General features: G+C 44.4%; 2 protein-coding genes across 2 annotated transcripts in view; one reads left to right on the forward strand and one right to left on the reverse strand.

Annotated features, from left to right (window-relative positions):
* The window catches only part of UBXN11 (UBX domain protein 11), a 31,611-nt gene extending 24,869 nt beyond the window's left edge, over positions 1–6,742 (forward strand). The window contains exons 12-16 of the mRNA XM_081335042.1: positions 2,107–2,233; positions 3,734–3,837; positions 4,227–4,297; positions 5,302–5,448; positions 6,162–6,742. Coding sequence (XP_081191168.1) covers positions 2,107–2,233; positions 3,734–3,837; positions 4,227–4,297; positions 5,302–5,448; positions 6,162–6,315 — 603 coding nt within the window. The 3' untranslated portion in view covers positions 6,316–6,742. The remainder of the gene's footprint in view (positions 1–2,106; positions 2,234–3,733; positions 3,838–4,226; positions 4,298–5,301; positions 5,449–6,161) is intronic.
* Positions 6,743–9,452: 2,710 nt separating this feature from the next.
* Positions 9,453–14,268, reverse strand: SH3BGRL3 (SH3 domain binding glutamate rich protein like 3). The gene is made up of 3 exons (XM_081335044.1): positions 13,819–14,268; positions 12,944–13,111; positions 9,453–10,403 (listed from the first exon to the last, which is right to left on the reverse strand). Exons 1-3 carry the CDS (start codon positions 14,251–14,253, stop codon positions 10,338–10,340), a joined length of 669 nt encoding a protein of 222 aa, XP_081191170.1. The 5' UTR covers positions 14,254–14,268; the 3' UTR covers positions 9,453–10,337.
* Between the last annotated feature and the right edge of the window lie 38 nt (positions 14,269–14,306).

A 14,306-nucleotide genomic window follows, 5' to 3' on the forward strand; every position in this document is an offset into this window, starting at 1 on the left:
TGAAAGTCCAGCATTCTGGTGCATTCTTGACGTCTTGGATGACAGCTCCTATTATCCCAAACTGAGGTCTCTTCAGAGCTGCATCAGATCAGCAAACCGAATGCATGATATTTGGGTCTCTTAAGATGCAAACTGAGGGTGTGTTTTCATTTTCACGAATGAGGCTTCCAAGTATGCAGTTCCCCTTCCTCTAGTCCAGGGGTCTTCAAACTTGGCCCTTTTATGACTTGTGGACTTCAATTCCCAGAATTCCTCAGCCAGCTTGTCTGGCTGAGGAATTCTGGGAGTTGAAGTCCACAAGTCATAAAAGGGCCAAGTTTGAAGACCCCTGCTCTACTCGGTCAGCCTGGAAATATATGTTACCCCTGCCATGGAGGGCTCTGTGTGTCCTACAGGTAGTCCTTGACTTACAACCATTCGTTTAGTAACCATTCAAAGTTAACGACAGCGCTGAAGAAAGTTACGTCAGACCAGTCCTCACACAATCTTCACACCATCCCCACAGTCAGGTGAACAAAATTTGGGCACCTGGCAACCTGAACGGCTTTGTGACAGTGGCAGCATCCCAAAGTCACATGACTCTCCATTTACAGCTTCCCTCAAACAGTCCACGGGGAAAGCTGGATTTGCTTAATGACCATGTGAGTCAGTGACCAGTCAGAGCTGAAGAAGCTTCTTGGATGAGAAGCAAAACGCCTGCAAAGAAAAAGGTAAACAAGAAAGTCCAGTTGCATTCCGAAGAGGCCTCTTTGGGTAAACCTGACCTGGATGAGTGAGAATCTTCATAGACAATTAATTATCTATGCACCTTGGGATGAACACCCTTCGAATGGCGAGGGAGTATGAACAGATTTCCAGAAAACACTGCAGACTACAGCAACCATTTGCACTTCAGTTTGAGAGGCAGACAACACCAACTCATCCCCAACAGCCTGTGTTCCTGTCTACAACAGCGAAGGGACACAGGGACAGGATGGCTCCACACACATTTTCACTACTTAGGTGACCCTGAGGACACAGAGAGACCTCCCAGTAGCTTTAGTGACTCTCTAAAAAGAGTGCAAAGGATCAGCTGTCTGCAAGGAATACAAATCCTTCCATTCCCCACTATCCAGTCAGAGCTGAAGAAGCTTCTTGGATGAGAAGCAAAAGGTCTTCAAAGAAAAAGAAAAACAAGAAAATATAGTTACCCATTGAAAACGCACCTTTGGGACAAACACGACGCAGATGACTGAGAATCTCCATAGACATTGACTGCGTGAGTCACTTAACAATCGTGGCAAGAAAGGGTGTAAAATCGGCTACGACTCAATTAACCTTTTTGCTTAGCAGTGGAAATTCGGGTTCCAACTGTGGTCATAGGTTGAGGACTAGCTGCATGGTACACGATATAATTTGATTGTGGCATCACTGCTGCAAATGCCTGTCAGATAGTTACCCATTTACGAAATGAAACTTTTCTCTGTTCATAATGTCTGGAATATATTCATCGTTTCCCGCTAAAAGAACAGGAAAAAAAGAAAACGTTCTCTCCACCGTAGCTGAAAAATGTAGCTGACCTGTCATTTTGTATTGATTATGTTGATTTTATCAGGATTGGGGGTTGTGTTAAGACCGGTGAAAGAAAACAGAATTAAGAATTTAAACTTTGAATAAGTCCTCTCTACCAGTTTCCATTACAGCAATCACAGCATTCATTTCCAAACATCCGACGAGAAATCCTTGCTTTTTTAATAAATGGAGAGAGTGTGTTTTCGTTATTTGAGCATCTTGATTATTATTAGACATCTGCCATTGTTGGCTTCTAACGCTTCTTAAAGTCGTTCTGTAACTTCCTTTCAAAGACCAATAGAATTATTGTGTCAGAATGGGTCAGTTCAAGGCAACTCTTAGATGGTTTCCTGTGATGGAGCGCTATCAGGTATGCTTACGTTTCTGGTGCCTGAAATGTGGTATTTCCTTTGAATTTTGACAGGAGGAGGAAGAGGTTGCTTCCATAGTGTTTGTTGTTGCTACTAACACCCAATTTCATCTGCTTCTCAGACTCACAGTGACCTCTGGAGTCTGGAATCAGAGTAATTAACAGCACTGGGATTTATTCAACAGGTCACCGACAAGAGAGATGTCTTCTTTCGGGAAAGGAAGCTGCCAGGGTATTTTCCCGGCTTTGGCCAGGCTGTTGGGCGTTCCAAACCAAGTGGCGTAAAGGAGACAAGTGAAATCTCAGCTGATGGTTGGTTGGTTTTTATTCAAATTTATCAGCCACCCAACTCCGGTGGTTATAACTATTGCGGATTCATTTGGAGTTCAGCAAATCCAAAACTGTGGTTTGAGTCTGGTGCTACAAATACCTATTTATTAGTTGGTTCTGCTATTCAAGCTTGTCCCAACCTTCCCAGCTGTTGTGCCCTGCAGTTGTGCATGGGATTGCAACTCCCATTAATTCCCCGATGCCAACACATCTGGAGAGAGAGAAAGTCCGAAAGGTTGTCCTGTCCTCTGCACAGAACCATTTTATTTTATGCTTAGAGCTTAAACGGGTTGTATCCAGATAATAGCATCCTAATTGTAACTTGGATATCTCTCATTCATCAGATAAGGCAGACATGTCAAACACAAGGCCCGGGGGCCGGATCCGGCCCGCGAAATGGTTTCATGCGGCCCGCGAAGCCATCCTGGAAACAGTGAGGGAACGGCCCCCACTGCCTTGGCCCTGGCCCAGAGACCCTCCTCCTGCCAGAGACCCCCAGATCTGTCCCACTCCTGCCCAGGCCCCCATAGGCACCCTTGATATGAACGATGTAGAGCTGACCACGCCCACCCAGTAGGCCATACGCACTCTAGCCACGCCCACCCAGTAGGCCACGGCCACCCTGGCCACACCCACCCAGCCCCCTGAGGGCAACTGCAATGCTGATGCGGCCCTCAATGAAATTGACACCCCTGAAGGACTGAGTTAAGGCACTGTTTAAAATGTCCATTTACAGTAGAGACTTTTGTTTGTGCAGATAGCTACAATAATCGGACATAAGGAAGGCTGAAAAAGAATGTGCAATAGCTATAGATAATATTGAGTAAGAGCTGGACCACATGACCACTGGAATCCCCTTTTGTGCTAAAAGTCTATGTTTCTGTATGAGATATATATCCCAATTTTTTTCAGGAACTCAAGCTGACATGTATAGCGCTCCTTCCTATTTCTCATATGATTGTGGGTGGTTTTAATACAACTATACAGGTAGTCCTCAACTTACAACAGTTCATTTAGTGCCCTTTTGAATTACAACAGCACTGACAAAAGAGACTTATGACTGTTTTCACATTTACAGCCGTTGCAGCATCCCCAGGGTCATGTGATCAAAATTTGGACATGTGGCAACTGGTTCATATTTATGACGGTTGCAGTGTCCTGGGGTCATGTGATTCCCTTTTGCAAACTTCTGATAAGCTAAGTCAACGGGGAAGCCAGATTCACTTAACCATGCTACTAACTTAAAAAAACTGCAGTGATTCACTTAACAACTGTGGCAAGAAAGGTCATAAAATGGGGCGAAATGCACTTAGCAACAGAAATTTTGGGCTCAATGGTGGTTGCAAGTTGAGGACTACCTGTACCCCTGGAAAGAAGCCTACAGATAAAATTTAAGTTAATTAAAATGAAATCTTAGCATGGCTTTGTTATTGTCCACATACCTCATAAAGCATCTGCTTGTGAAATCCTACCTTTTGACAGGTCCTAAACTCACCATGGAACAATTTTTGAACAAACTTCCAAAGTCACTGGTTCGAGATGGGCAAGTAATAGATATCCGGGAAGATCTTAAAAAGACCCTTCAGGTAAGGGTCTAATTTTGTATCCTCCTCTTTGAAGCTCCAAAGAAAACAAATGTAACCGAGATCTCAAAAAGCTATTTTACAGTTATTACCAAGCCTTCTTGTTCTTTTCTAAATAGCTCTAGTAAAGAAAGCTTCCTTTCTTTTTGATCTTTAAATGTGTGAGCTGGAGGGGCAGAAGGGCATCGCCTGACTTCATTTCTCTTAGGGCAGGGGTAGGCAACCTTGGCTCTTTTAGGACTTGTGGACTTCAACTCCCAGAATTCCTGAGCCAGCCGTGCTGGCTCAGGAATTCTGGGAGTTGAAGTCTACAAGTCCTAAAAGAGCCAAGGTTGCCTACCCCTGTCTTAGGGCATTCAAACATTGGCCTACATTTTCCTCTTTGCTTCCAGGGCCTGGATGGAGCACAAAGCCATGAAGTGATTTTGGTGGAGACGCCCAGCCTTACAGCACTGAGGAAGAGGTAAACAAGTCCTCGCTGATACTTTTCCTCCGAGTACACCTCGTTATGCCAGAAATCCAAGCCTGGAGTGAGCAAGAGTAAAACCTGGAGCACCTTTTAGCCTTGTTTTGAGGTGGAATCACAGGCGATGAAGCATGTGCCTTACAAGTAGAACCCCCTTAGATATGGTTCTGGTGTCTGCATTAACATGGGATGAAATAGATGATGGAGAAGTCCTTTTGCTTGAGACCGTGGAAGGTGTTGATAGTAAATGTAGATAAAATGGACTTAAATGGATCAGTTTGGAGGTCTGAAACCCCCCTCCCCTGCATATCCCAGATTTTATAAGAACATAAATCTCGCGTGAAGTTGCCAAAAACTTTTGTGTGTGTGTGAAAAAAGAAATGTTAACTTTGTTGTTTTTTTCCCCTTCTGTTTTGTACATCATCCTCTATTATTTCCAGAGAACAGCTGGTATCAATTGATCGATCTATAATCAATTCATCCAACAAACAAACAAATCTGAAAGAATTGGGGGCACTTTTAAGAAAGCCTGACTCCTTTTCAGTTTGAGGTGTTAGTATGCCAGCCTCAATATGTCTTCCATTTCCATTCTAATCCGATTATGCACCTAACTGCTCCAGAGAAGCTGAGTCTCCCATATTTTATAATTTAGTGACCACTCCCACCCGAGACATGTGCAGGCCCGTTCTTCTCGAGACTCTTTTGCATGCTGGAGTGATAGATTATGGATGCTAAGTATTTGTGTGCCAGAAACAAAACCAGCATGAGGTAAATAAAGAAAATATATTAGTAACCTTCCTCAGTCCATGTGTGTTGGGATTGTAGCATGACTAAAATCTCTGTTTTCTGGGAATGGTAGACCCAATAATCTGGAGAATGTTAGGACAGGCTGCCTTTTTTTTTTTAAAAAAAAGGGTGACCACACCTACCAATGTGCCTGGGTTATTCTGCCCTCCTTAGAGAAGCCATGGTTTCCATCACCATCTATCTTTAACTCTTAGACTGGAAGGGAAGCAGAAAACAGAGGGGCCTGGCACCAACATTTCAACTCTTCGGATAAAATCAGAGGATGGAGAGAAGACATACATTGTCAAAATGTCATTCACAGAGACCATTGGACACTTGCGCCAACATCTGGCTCAGAACAGGTAGGATGAATGATTCCAGGGAAATTTGAGAAGGATAGTAATCATGGCAAACACCGGTTCTCCAAAAGACAGAGGTATTACTTGAAATTTGGCACGCAGGAGAAAAGTAGTATCAAAAAGGATTTTATTGATCTGATAATATTTTCCTTTCAGATTGATTTAAGAGATACCAATAAATCTGAAGTATAGATAGTCCTTGACTTGCAAACATTCATTTATTGACAGTTCAAAGTTATGGCACTGAAAAAAGTAACTTACGACCACGTTTTACACTTATGACTGTTGCACATCCCCATGAATCATGTGATCAAAATTCAGGCACTTGGCAACTGGTATGCATTTGGGACAGTTGCACTGTCTTGGGGTCATGTGATCACATTCCCAGTCAGTTTCTGACAAGCAAAGTCAATGGGGGAAGCCAGATCTAATTTAGTTAACAGCTGCTGTGATTCGCTTAACAACTGTAGCAAAAAGGTCATAAAATAGGGCAAAACCCTTAACAACTGTCTTGCTTAGTAATGGAAATTAGGAGCTCAGTTGTGATTGCAAGCTGAGGACCACCTGTAACTGAATTTTTAATTGAAAATAGTAAAGTAAAAGTTAAAAAAAAGTTTTAAAAAAATCATTCCTGATCATTTAAATCTGAATTCAGAAAGGTCGCTGAATTGGTGTGAAGTGAATCTGTTTACAAACCTGGTTCTACTCTCTTCTAGGGGTGAAGCAGTGGAGCCATACGAGATCCTCAGCACGTTTCCCCTTCGGGTGTATAACGACGATGCTGTGAGCCTTGAGGAATGTGGGCTGGTCCCCAACGCATTCCTTCTGCTGAGGAAAAAACTCTCTCCCACCAAAGCAGGAGAAGAATAGCTGTAATGGTTCACAGTAGACTTGGCTGCCGTTCAGCTAGGACGTTGTGTGCCTTCTTCTGTTTCTCCAAGGTAGCTGCTCGGATACGAGCCAAAGGTCTAGCAGTATACGAGCGGGTCCAAGATGGAAACAAGTAATACTTGTGGTTCCAGCCACACAGGTTAGAACTAGCCACTGTATTCCCTACCGCTCCCGTCCCCCAAGTAAGCAAGCCAGGGCAAACCAAATGAATGTTGAACGGCTTAGATATTGGCCACATTAAACTAAGTGGACTTCAACTCCCAGAATTCCCCATCCAGCCACAGAGCTTTATGCAACATTTTATTTCCTGTGCTAAGAGAGGTAAAGACTTTAGCCTTACTTGTCTCATTCTACCCAGCCCGAAAGGAACTAAAATAAATTAGCCTTTATTACCATTCCTTTAGGAATGTCAGACTATTTCAGCAAGAAAAACAGTTGGGTAGTCAATGCCAGCTGGCAAGGTCTTGAGCATTGTAAAGCTTTTGTAAAACACAATATCCATTTGGGGCCTGCATCCCCCTCCCCCACCCCCACCCCCTGCAAGATATTGCACCATTTTCTTTGTACTTTGTACTCCAACTTTGTAAATCATAAGCAGGAAAGGTGGACATTTCTGGATCATCAAAGGAGATGGGGCAGGAGAGGGAGAGCGAGCTTTCTCTCTCTCAGATTTAACGTATGGAGCAGACAAGTACCCGAAGCAAAGGAGGACCAGAGTGGTCTGGCTATTTTTTTCTGGAAGAGCTGTGGCTGCAAGGGCTAACTGTGAGCTTTCCTCAGTTGTGTCTCTCTGGATGTCACAAATTCAGCTCCCAACTGCCCCCTACTCCATTATCTTTTGGTTCTTCCAGCTGGGAGATTATGAGAAGTCAGCATATCTGAACAGGAGTTGAGTGGGAGTGACCGAGTGCAATAATGCAGCCAGTTCCAGCCAACTTCCTTCTCACTGTTTGCCTTGTCTTTCAGCAGAAAGTGCTTTATTATGACTTTTATTACTTTTTTTTTATTACCCGTCTTTTATTACTCATTGTGGATATTATGTAACACAAAGTATCCAGATAGTTTGTTAATTTAGGTCCCAAAGTAAGCTTATTTCTTAACTATTGTCACAAATTTTGTGCCCATTGGGTCCCATTTTTTGAACGGGTTAATTTACCTGTCCCTTTGTGTTGTCTATTTGGATGAAGACTTGGAAGTATTAAGCAAACGGCACCTTCTGAGTCTTTGTAGAAGTTCAAAAGAAGGCAGGCTGGATTTCTTCAGCATCCAAGTCTTGTTGATGCCCAGTCTTTCCTCCCTTGGGGTTTGGACCTTACAGAATTATATCAGGATAGGGGTTGAATTATGCATTAAATCCCCCTCCTTGTAGCAGCAGTTCCTTTCATGCAGAAAGCTAGATGAGCAAATAGAAGGCTTTAATAATTCAAAGCACATTTTGCCAGCAACAGCATCTATAGTGGTATGGTTTTATATAAGCCCAGGCACTCTGTGTGCAAGGCCTTTCTGACCAGAAAGAATATCTTAAACATTTACCACTCTTCCTAAGCCTGCCACAAAGTTGCAGGTATTCATTACACAAAATATATGCTAGATGCTTTTCCTGAACTTTAAAAATCAGTTTTGGTGCTACTAAACCAGTTGTTTCAGCAACTTACTTTTGCTACCGTAACTGCATTCTACACACGTAAGATGCTTGCGGTCAACTCAGGTGGTATCTTCACTTAAAAGAGCAGTGGGGTGGACAAAATGCTTCATTGTCATGAGAATATGTCTCTAAAATTGCCCACTACCATGGATCCATAAAATTTGACCAATTGTGGTAGCCATTAGGGCTACTGATTTGGGGCCGATCGCTGCCATGTGGGTGTCATCTGGATTTTTACAGAACAGATGTGCTAAGCCTAATAGTCAATTGAGGGTGAAGCTTTAGAATCCATAAAAATCTAAGAATGCCAGAGCAAGTATTTTGCCATTTGCCATTGTATTTTGCCCAGTAAATTGGCTTCTGGTGTCCAAGACCCGACGCCAATCTCCTGATGTTCAAAAATAGTGATGCTGGGTTTTCACCAGGATTTTTAGAAAGTATTCTGTGTGATGCTATTTGGACCATAAACACCCAAAATATTCCTACTGGACAATGCCCTCATTAATACAGCATGCTCAGCCAAAATTTGCTCAACCATGGTATTCTGAATAACTTAATTGAATTTACATAACAAGCCAAGCCCAATATGATTTAAAATTTTGGTTTTGCATGTTGTACTCCAATGTGATTCTTTTTCCCCCCTTTCTCTACTCGAACAATAGACTCATTCTCTGAATGTTTTTCTGTATGTAACCAAAGCAGTGTTGTCTGCATACAAGAGGGAATTTGTAGTAAGCCAATTTAGTCATAGTCCAACTGAGCTTCCCACCTACACTTAGTATGGGTGGGGAAAAATGAATACTGTAACATGTACTCATCGATGAACAAGGGAGCTCTTTTTCACAACTTATACAATTGTGAAGTGCAACAGCAGCTGATGTTTTTATATTTACTAGGTCCCCCTCTCTAGGAGGCAAAGAGAATGATGGTGATTGGTCTTTAAAGCAAGAGGGCAGGATGCATTAAGGACCTTGAGAAATGCTGTCAAGTATTTACCTATTTCTTGTCCCTTTTGCATTATTTTCACTAAAAGCCAACCTCGCACATTGCCTCATACTTCAGCGCTAGAGAAATATGGAAAGTCTCTTTTCTGGAAATGAAACTGGCTACTGAACCCTAGACACAGGGGACAATTTTCACACCACAAAACAGTACAATGATTTAGTCTTACATTCCATGTTTCTTGCCCCTAATGATTGCAAAACGCCCTATTTCAGATGCATATTGCTGTAGGAGGCAGTTGCACCAAACACTTCGTTATATTTCTGTTATTCTTCTGACACATTCTGGATTTTTTTTTCTAAAACACCGCCCCCACTGCCCCCCAATATTGCCCAAGTATAACAAAGAAAGTAATTGAATTGCTAAGAGTTAGAAAACAGATTTCCAAATAAATAAACAGAGTGGCATCCAATTTCTGTCTCCAACTAGACCACTTTTTTTTTAAAAAAAAAGCACAGAACCACTGTGATGGGAGGTTTTTAGCAATATTTAATGGCATCTTAACAAAAACATGGCTGTTTATAAATTTTGCTTTCAGAAATTAAAAAAGAAAAAAAGAAAAGAAAATGCACTTGGTCCAAGTTTGCAGAAAGCCAGTTCCAAAAAAGGGGACGCACGAAACAGCTAAGGCCAGAATAGAGTGGAAATTACTTTCCCCTCTTGGGGAGCAGGAAAGAGTTTTCCATTGCCAGTTGGGACATAAGGAAAAAAGCACTAATGGACTGGGAGAAATGCTCTTGCCACCCCCTCGAGAACCACTTTAAGAAAGACTGAGCCACATCACCATGTTTTAAGACAGATACATACACCTGCTCACCCTACTAACCACTGGCAGAGAAGGCAACGGGAGCACAAAACCATCTGCAGCACTTTTGGCATTGCTAGACAAGAGTAATCCCACTAAGAGCAGATATCTGCTGTTCTCTTTCCTGGGTTAAAATGAAAGAGGAACTACAAGAACCGACATTTTGCATATTGAAGGACGTATGGTGATAAGAAGGGAAGAAGCAACCAGCTCTTCCCTTTTAACACTCAGGGCAGTCTGAGCTTGAAAAAGAAAAGGGGGCGGAAGGTGGGGGGAACAGAAAGGTAGGGGAAAGCTCTGCTTTCCAAGGTCCTTAATTAGAAGATTAGCATCAGTCTGCCCCCATAGGCACGAGGACACAGGCCCAGCTGCATTCAAAGGAACGAGCCAGGTCTTTGGAGACCGCAGTGAAAGAGGGAACGCAATTCAGAGGCAGTTGGAGAAGAAGTTGGTCGCACAGAGCTGACAATCACTGAGGAGGTGATCCATCTGGAATGCAGAATTTCCAAGTCCTGGATGGTTGTCATGTGGGACAGGGAAGAAGCAAGCTCAGGCTAACTTCAGGAATTCCTGCAGGGTGTTCTGTTCGACTGCTTCCACAAACAGTTCGTAGTCCTGCCAGGTGGGAGAGAAATAAACTAAAAAAATAGGGACATATGCAATGAAAGGCTAAGAATGTCTTAGCATCAAACCAAAAACTGCCTCTGGAGCCAAACCAGGAGAACAGCCCTCATTACAGAATATTCAAAGCTCAGCTAAAGACCAGTTCTTGTGCATCAGAACTGATTATATAGCCCTTTCCCTTTGTAATCCTCTCCAGATACTTATTTTCACTTAACAACTGAGAGGTTAATCACAAGTCAAAAGTAACGTTTCAGGTAATACAATTATACTTACAGTTGCTTAAGTACAGTTGATGCTACTGCTTTCATGTATTTCTTCCCCTTCTATCATATGAAAACAACAATTTGGTGGAAACATCTGCAGAATCCCTAGGAGAAACACCTGAAACCTTCAACTAAATGGCTTGTTGGTCTTCTGGCTCAGACATCAGCCTGGGTGTGTATCCAGTCACAACTACTGTGAAAGCCACGAATATTCTCTGCTGTCTTCCTTTCATAGCTATTCTGTCTGATACAAACTGAGTCACTCCCCACTATGAACTATGCCCCAGGATGTGGCCCAAGTATCAGGGACAGGCCTGCATCTTTCAGCATTGATAAGAGTCCATAAATACTAGGCAATGTCTGAAAAATCCTTTTTTTCCATAGAACGAGGCCAGCAATCACTCTGGTATGATACTTCCACAAATGACAGTAAATGCTTTTTAACCTGCATTATGGCACCTGTCAGTATCAAGTGTCACCAAATTAAGGCACAGAATTAGAGATTTTTAGAGATACTTTCAGGCAGAGGGAAAAGGAGAGTATCCTTAAACCCAAAGGGTTGCTACTTCTGCAAATGTCCTTCTGACTTTGTCAGGAAATGGCTGAAGAGCATAACACAATTTAGACGAGTCAATATTCATTTTCCTCTCGATGAGATGCATCACTAGAGTCTATTAATATTTCCTCCTGCTGTCAGCAAACCAAATGACTCTTCATCGCCCTTACATTAATTATTCATTTTACATTCTGAGACATTTTGTAATAAGCACCTAAAAGGGTATGGAAATGTACAGAAAGAAGTGGGATTTTCCCTCCCTGTTTTAGCAATATTCCCTGTCAAATTTCATGCCAATCTCAGCAAGATTACACCTTTTCTTTAACTTCTTCAAGGCCTTTCACTGTAGCAGGTGCTATTAAAAATGTTTGGAAATAGCAAGTGTTGCCCTACACTTCATATCTGAAAAGGGACTGTTGACAAAAAGTCATTTAAACATTTGCTGGAGGAGCCTAAACCTCCAGATGCAGAACCCCTCCAGATGTTGATGAATTACAACTCCTAGCAGCCCCACCAGCATGGCCAATATTGAGGGATGCTGGGAGTTGTAACTTAGCAATATTTGGAAGGATAGAAGCTTCCTTTCACCATTGTAAATAATACAAAATGGCACGGTTATATGACACATAAGGAGTTGTTACTCTGAGCCACTTCATGCACAGCTCTTGTCATGCAGGCCATTCATTCATTTAGCATTAATGTTGAAATCTTGGCCTAGTCATCAAATGAGGCTACCAGAGCCAGTATTCCATTGTATGATTGTAGACTAGCCTCTATGTAAAACTACAAGAATTATTAAAAGCCAGAATTTCCAGCTTGCTTAGCCAAGAGTCTGGCTGTAATTCTGGTTAATACAACGCCAACATGCATGGAGAGTACAGCCAGAAGGGCAACATTAATTCTGGTTTAAAGGGCCAACAGAACTGAACAAAGTCCAGGTTAAAAGCAAAAGAAGCAATGAAGCCAAGAAATGAGCAATTAATGTAAAACAATAGTGAGAGACACCAGATGGCAGCACTTAGACAAACTTGGCTGATCTTTACAAAAGGGAAAAAAAATCGATCAAGCAGGGATGGGCATATTATTCACCAGGAAATTCAAGACTGGGAAGTTAAAAACAAAACACACCCTGGAAAAAAAGTTAATGGCAATGGCAAAACCACAGCTGTATTGTAGCCAAATCCATAGATACTCCCATGCCAGGAGATTGAGAGTGACTCAAAGACACATTTACCACGATTGTGATTGGTCCTTTATCCACCTCCAATTTTTTTATGTTCTTGTTGAAGGCCAGACAGCCAGAAATCCTTGACTATACATTTAAGTCAATTAAACATCTTTAAACATTTATTTCAAAGTACATTTATTTTGAACTAAACATGAAACCAGCCAGCCCATTTTGTTGTGGAGTTAGTGGGCACCTCTAAGTGTGTGTGTGTGTGTGTGTGTGTGTGTGTGTGTGTGTGTGTATTTACCTTTGAGTCAGTTTTGACTCCAGGCGATTGCCTGGACAAGTCTGCAGCTTTGTTGGCATTAACACATTAACACAAAGGCACAGTGAATAGCCACAAGAACCAGGATGCATCCAAGTGGCTCCTTCGTAATGAGATGCAAAACATTAAAGCTGCTACTACGGTCCCGGGGGGAAAAGTTTCCCAAACTGTCATGTAAAATACAGCACCTGTTAGCACCCCATGCCAGAGGCCACTCACCCCGCAGTAGTGGTCCCCGTTGAAAATCTGGGGAGGAATGGCTTTGGGGTTGCCTGATTTGGTCCTCATTTCTTCCCGAAGAGCATTGTCTTGGGAGATATCCACCAGGATGTATTTGACATTCTTTCCATCCAAGATCCTGGTCACTTCACTCTGCTGGGATTTGATCTGTGGGACACACACACCAGTGGGGAAAAGGAAGAGAAAAGGGGAAAGAGGGTGAATCATCCTGCACTGATCCCACGGCATCAAGGCAACTGTCATAGTAAGAACCAGAGGCAGCATACTTCCAGTGAGTGAATCCCATCCTAGCTAAAGAGAGGCAGAATCCTCCACTAGAGATGAAGGAGATGGCAGGCCCCCAGCAGAGGCAAGGAAGACCCCACGCCTCGGGGGTGGGGAAAGAGCCTTCGGTAAAGGAAGACCCACCCTCTCTCCCTTTTGTCACACCATCGGATTTCTTCCCGTGCAGATTCTCCTCGACTCGCTCGAGTGTCTCCACTGGCGTGGGCGGGGAATTTGGAACCGAGAAGGAGTGAGTGCTCCCCTTACACTTGGAGGAAGGGCCAGGGAGCCACCCTCGCCAGGAGCCTAAAGGGAAGAGGAGCCCGTCTGAAGCCAAGAGGAAAGACGGACAGCCCCGTCCTCCAGATGTGCTGGCTGGGAGGAGGAAGAGACGAGCACATCTGGAAGACCTTGGCTGGCGGGAGGCGAAAGCGCAGCGAGAGCAGGATCGCTTGGGGCGGAGGGCGCAGGCAGCCGCCACCGGAGGAAGGGGACGAAGAAGACCCCCCCCACCCTCGCAGGCAGCGCAATGCTGCAAAGGGGCGGCACCGATTTCTCGCACCGGCGGCGGGGGGCTGCGCCGGGCTTACCTCCCGAGAGCCGGTCACCGAAGTGCTGTAGATGGTGAGACAGGCCATGGCGCTCGTCGCTTCCAGCCGCTCCCTCTCGCTAGGCTGCCCGGTGGGCGGACGGACGGACGGAGGGAGGGATGGACGAACGGGGAAGGAAGCGAAGCGGTGGGCGGGGCTCCGCCCTCTCCCCGAGCCCAGCCGGCACGTGATCGCAGCCCGGCCAATGGGGCGAGCGGCCGCGAGCATGCGGAACGGGCGGCGCGCCAGGCTCGAGTCTCCGTCGCCGGAGGGCTCTCGGAAGACGCCGAGCCCGCCGTCCTCCTCTGCCGCAGCTGCAGCCGCGGGCCCGGCCTCCTCGCCCTTCTTCCGGAGCGCCCCCCCCCCGCCCAGAGCGCCGCTGGGCTGGCGGCCAAGGAAGGGGGCGTCCGCAGGCGCGGCAGGTCTCCGGCCCATCAACTGGCGGCGCTTCTCCGTGCCTTTGTGTAGAAAGTCAGCCGTGGTGGATG

This window comes from Vipera berus (assembly GCF_964194415.1).
Source record: "Vipera berus genome assembly, chromosome: 9".
NCBI classification, from domain to species: domain Eukaryota; kingdom Metazoa; phylum Chordata; class Lepidosauria; order Squamata; family Viperidae; genus Vipera; species Vipera berus.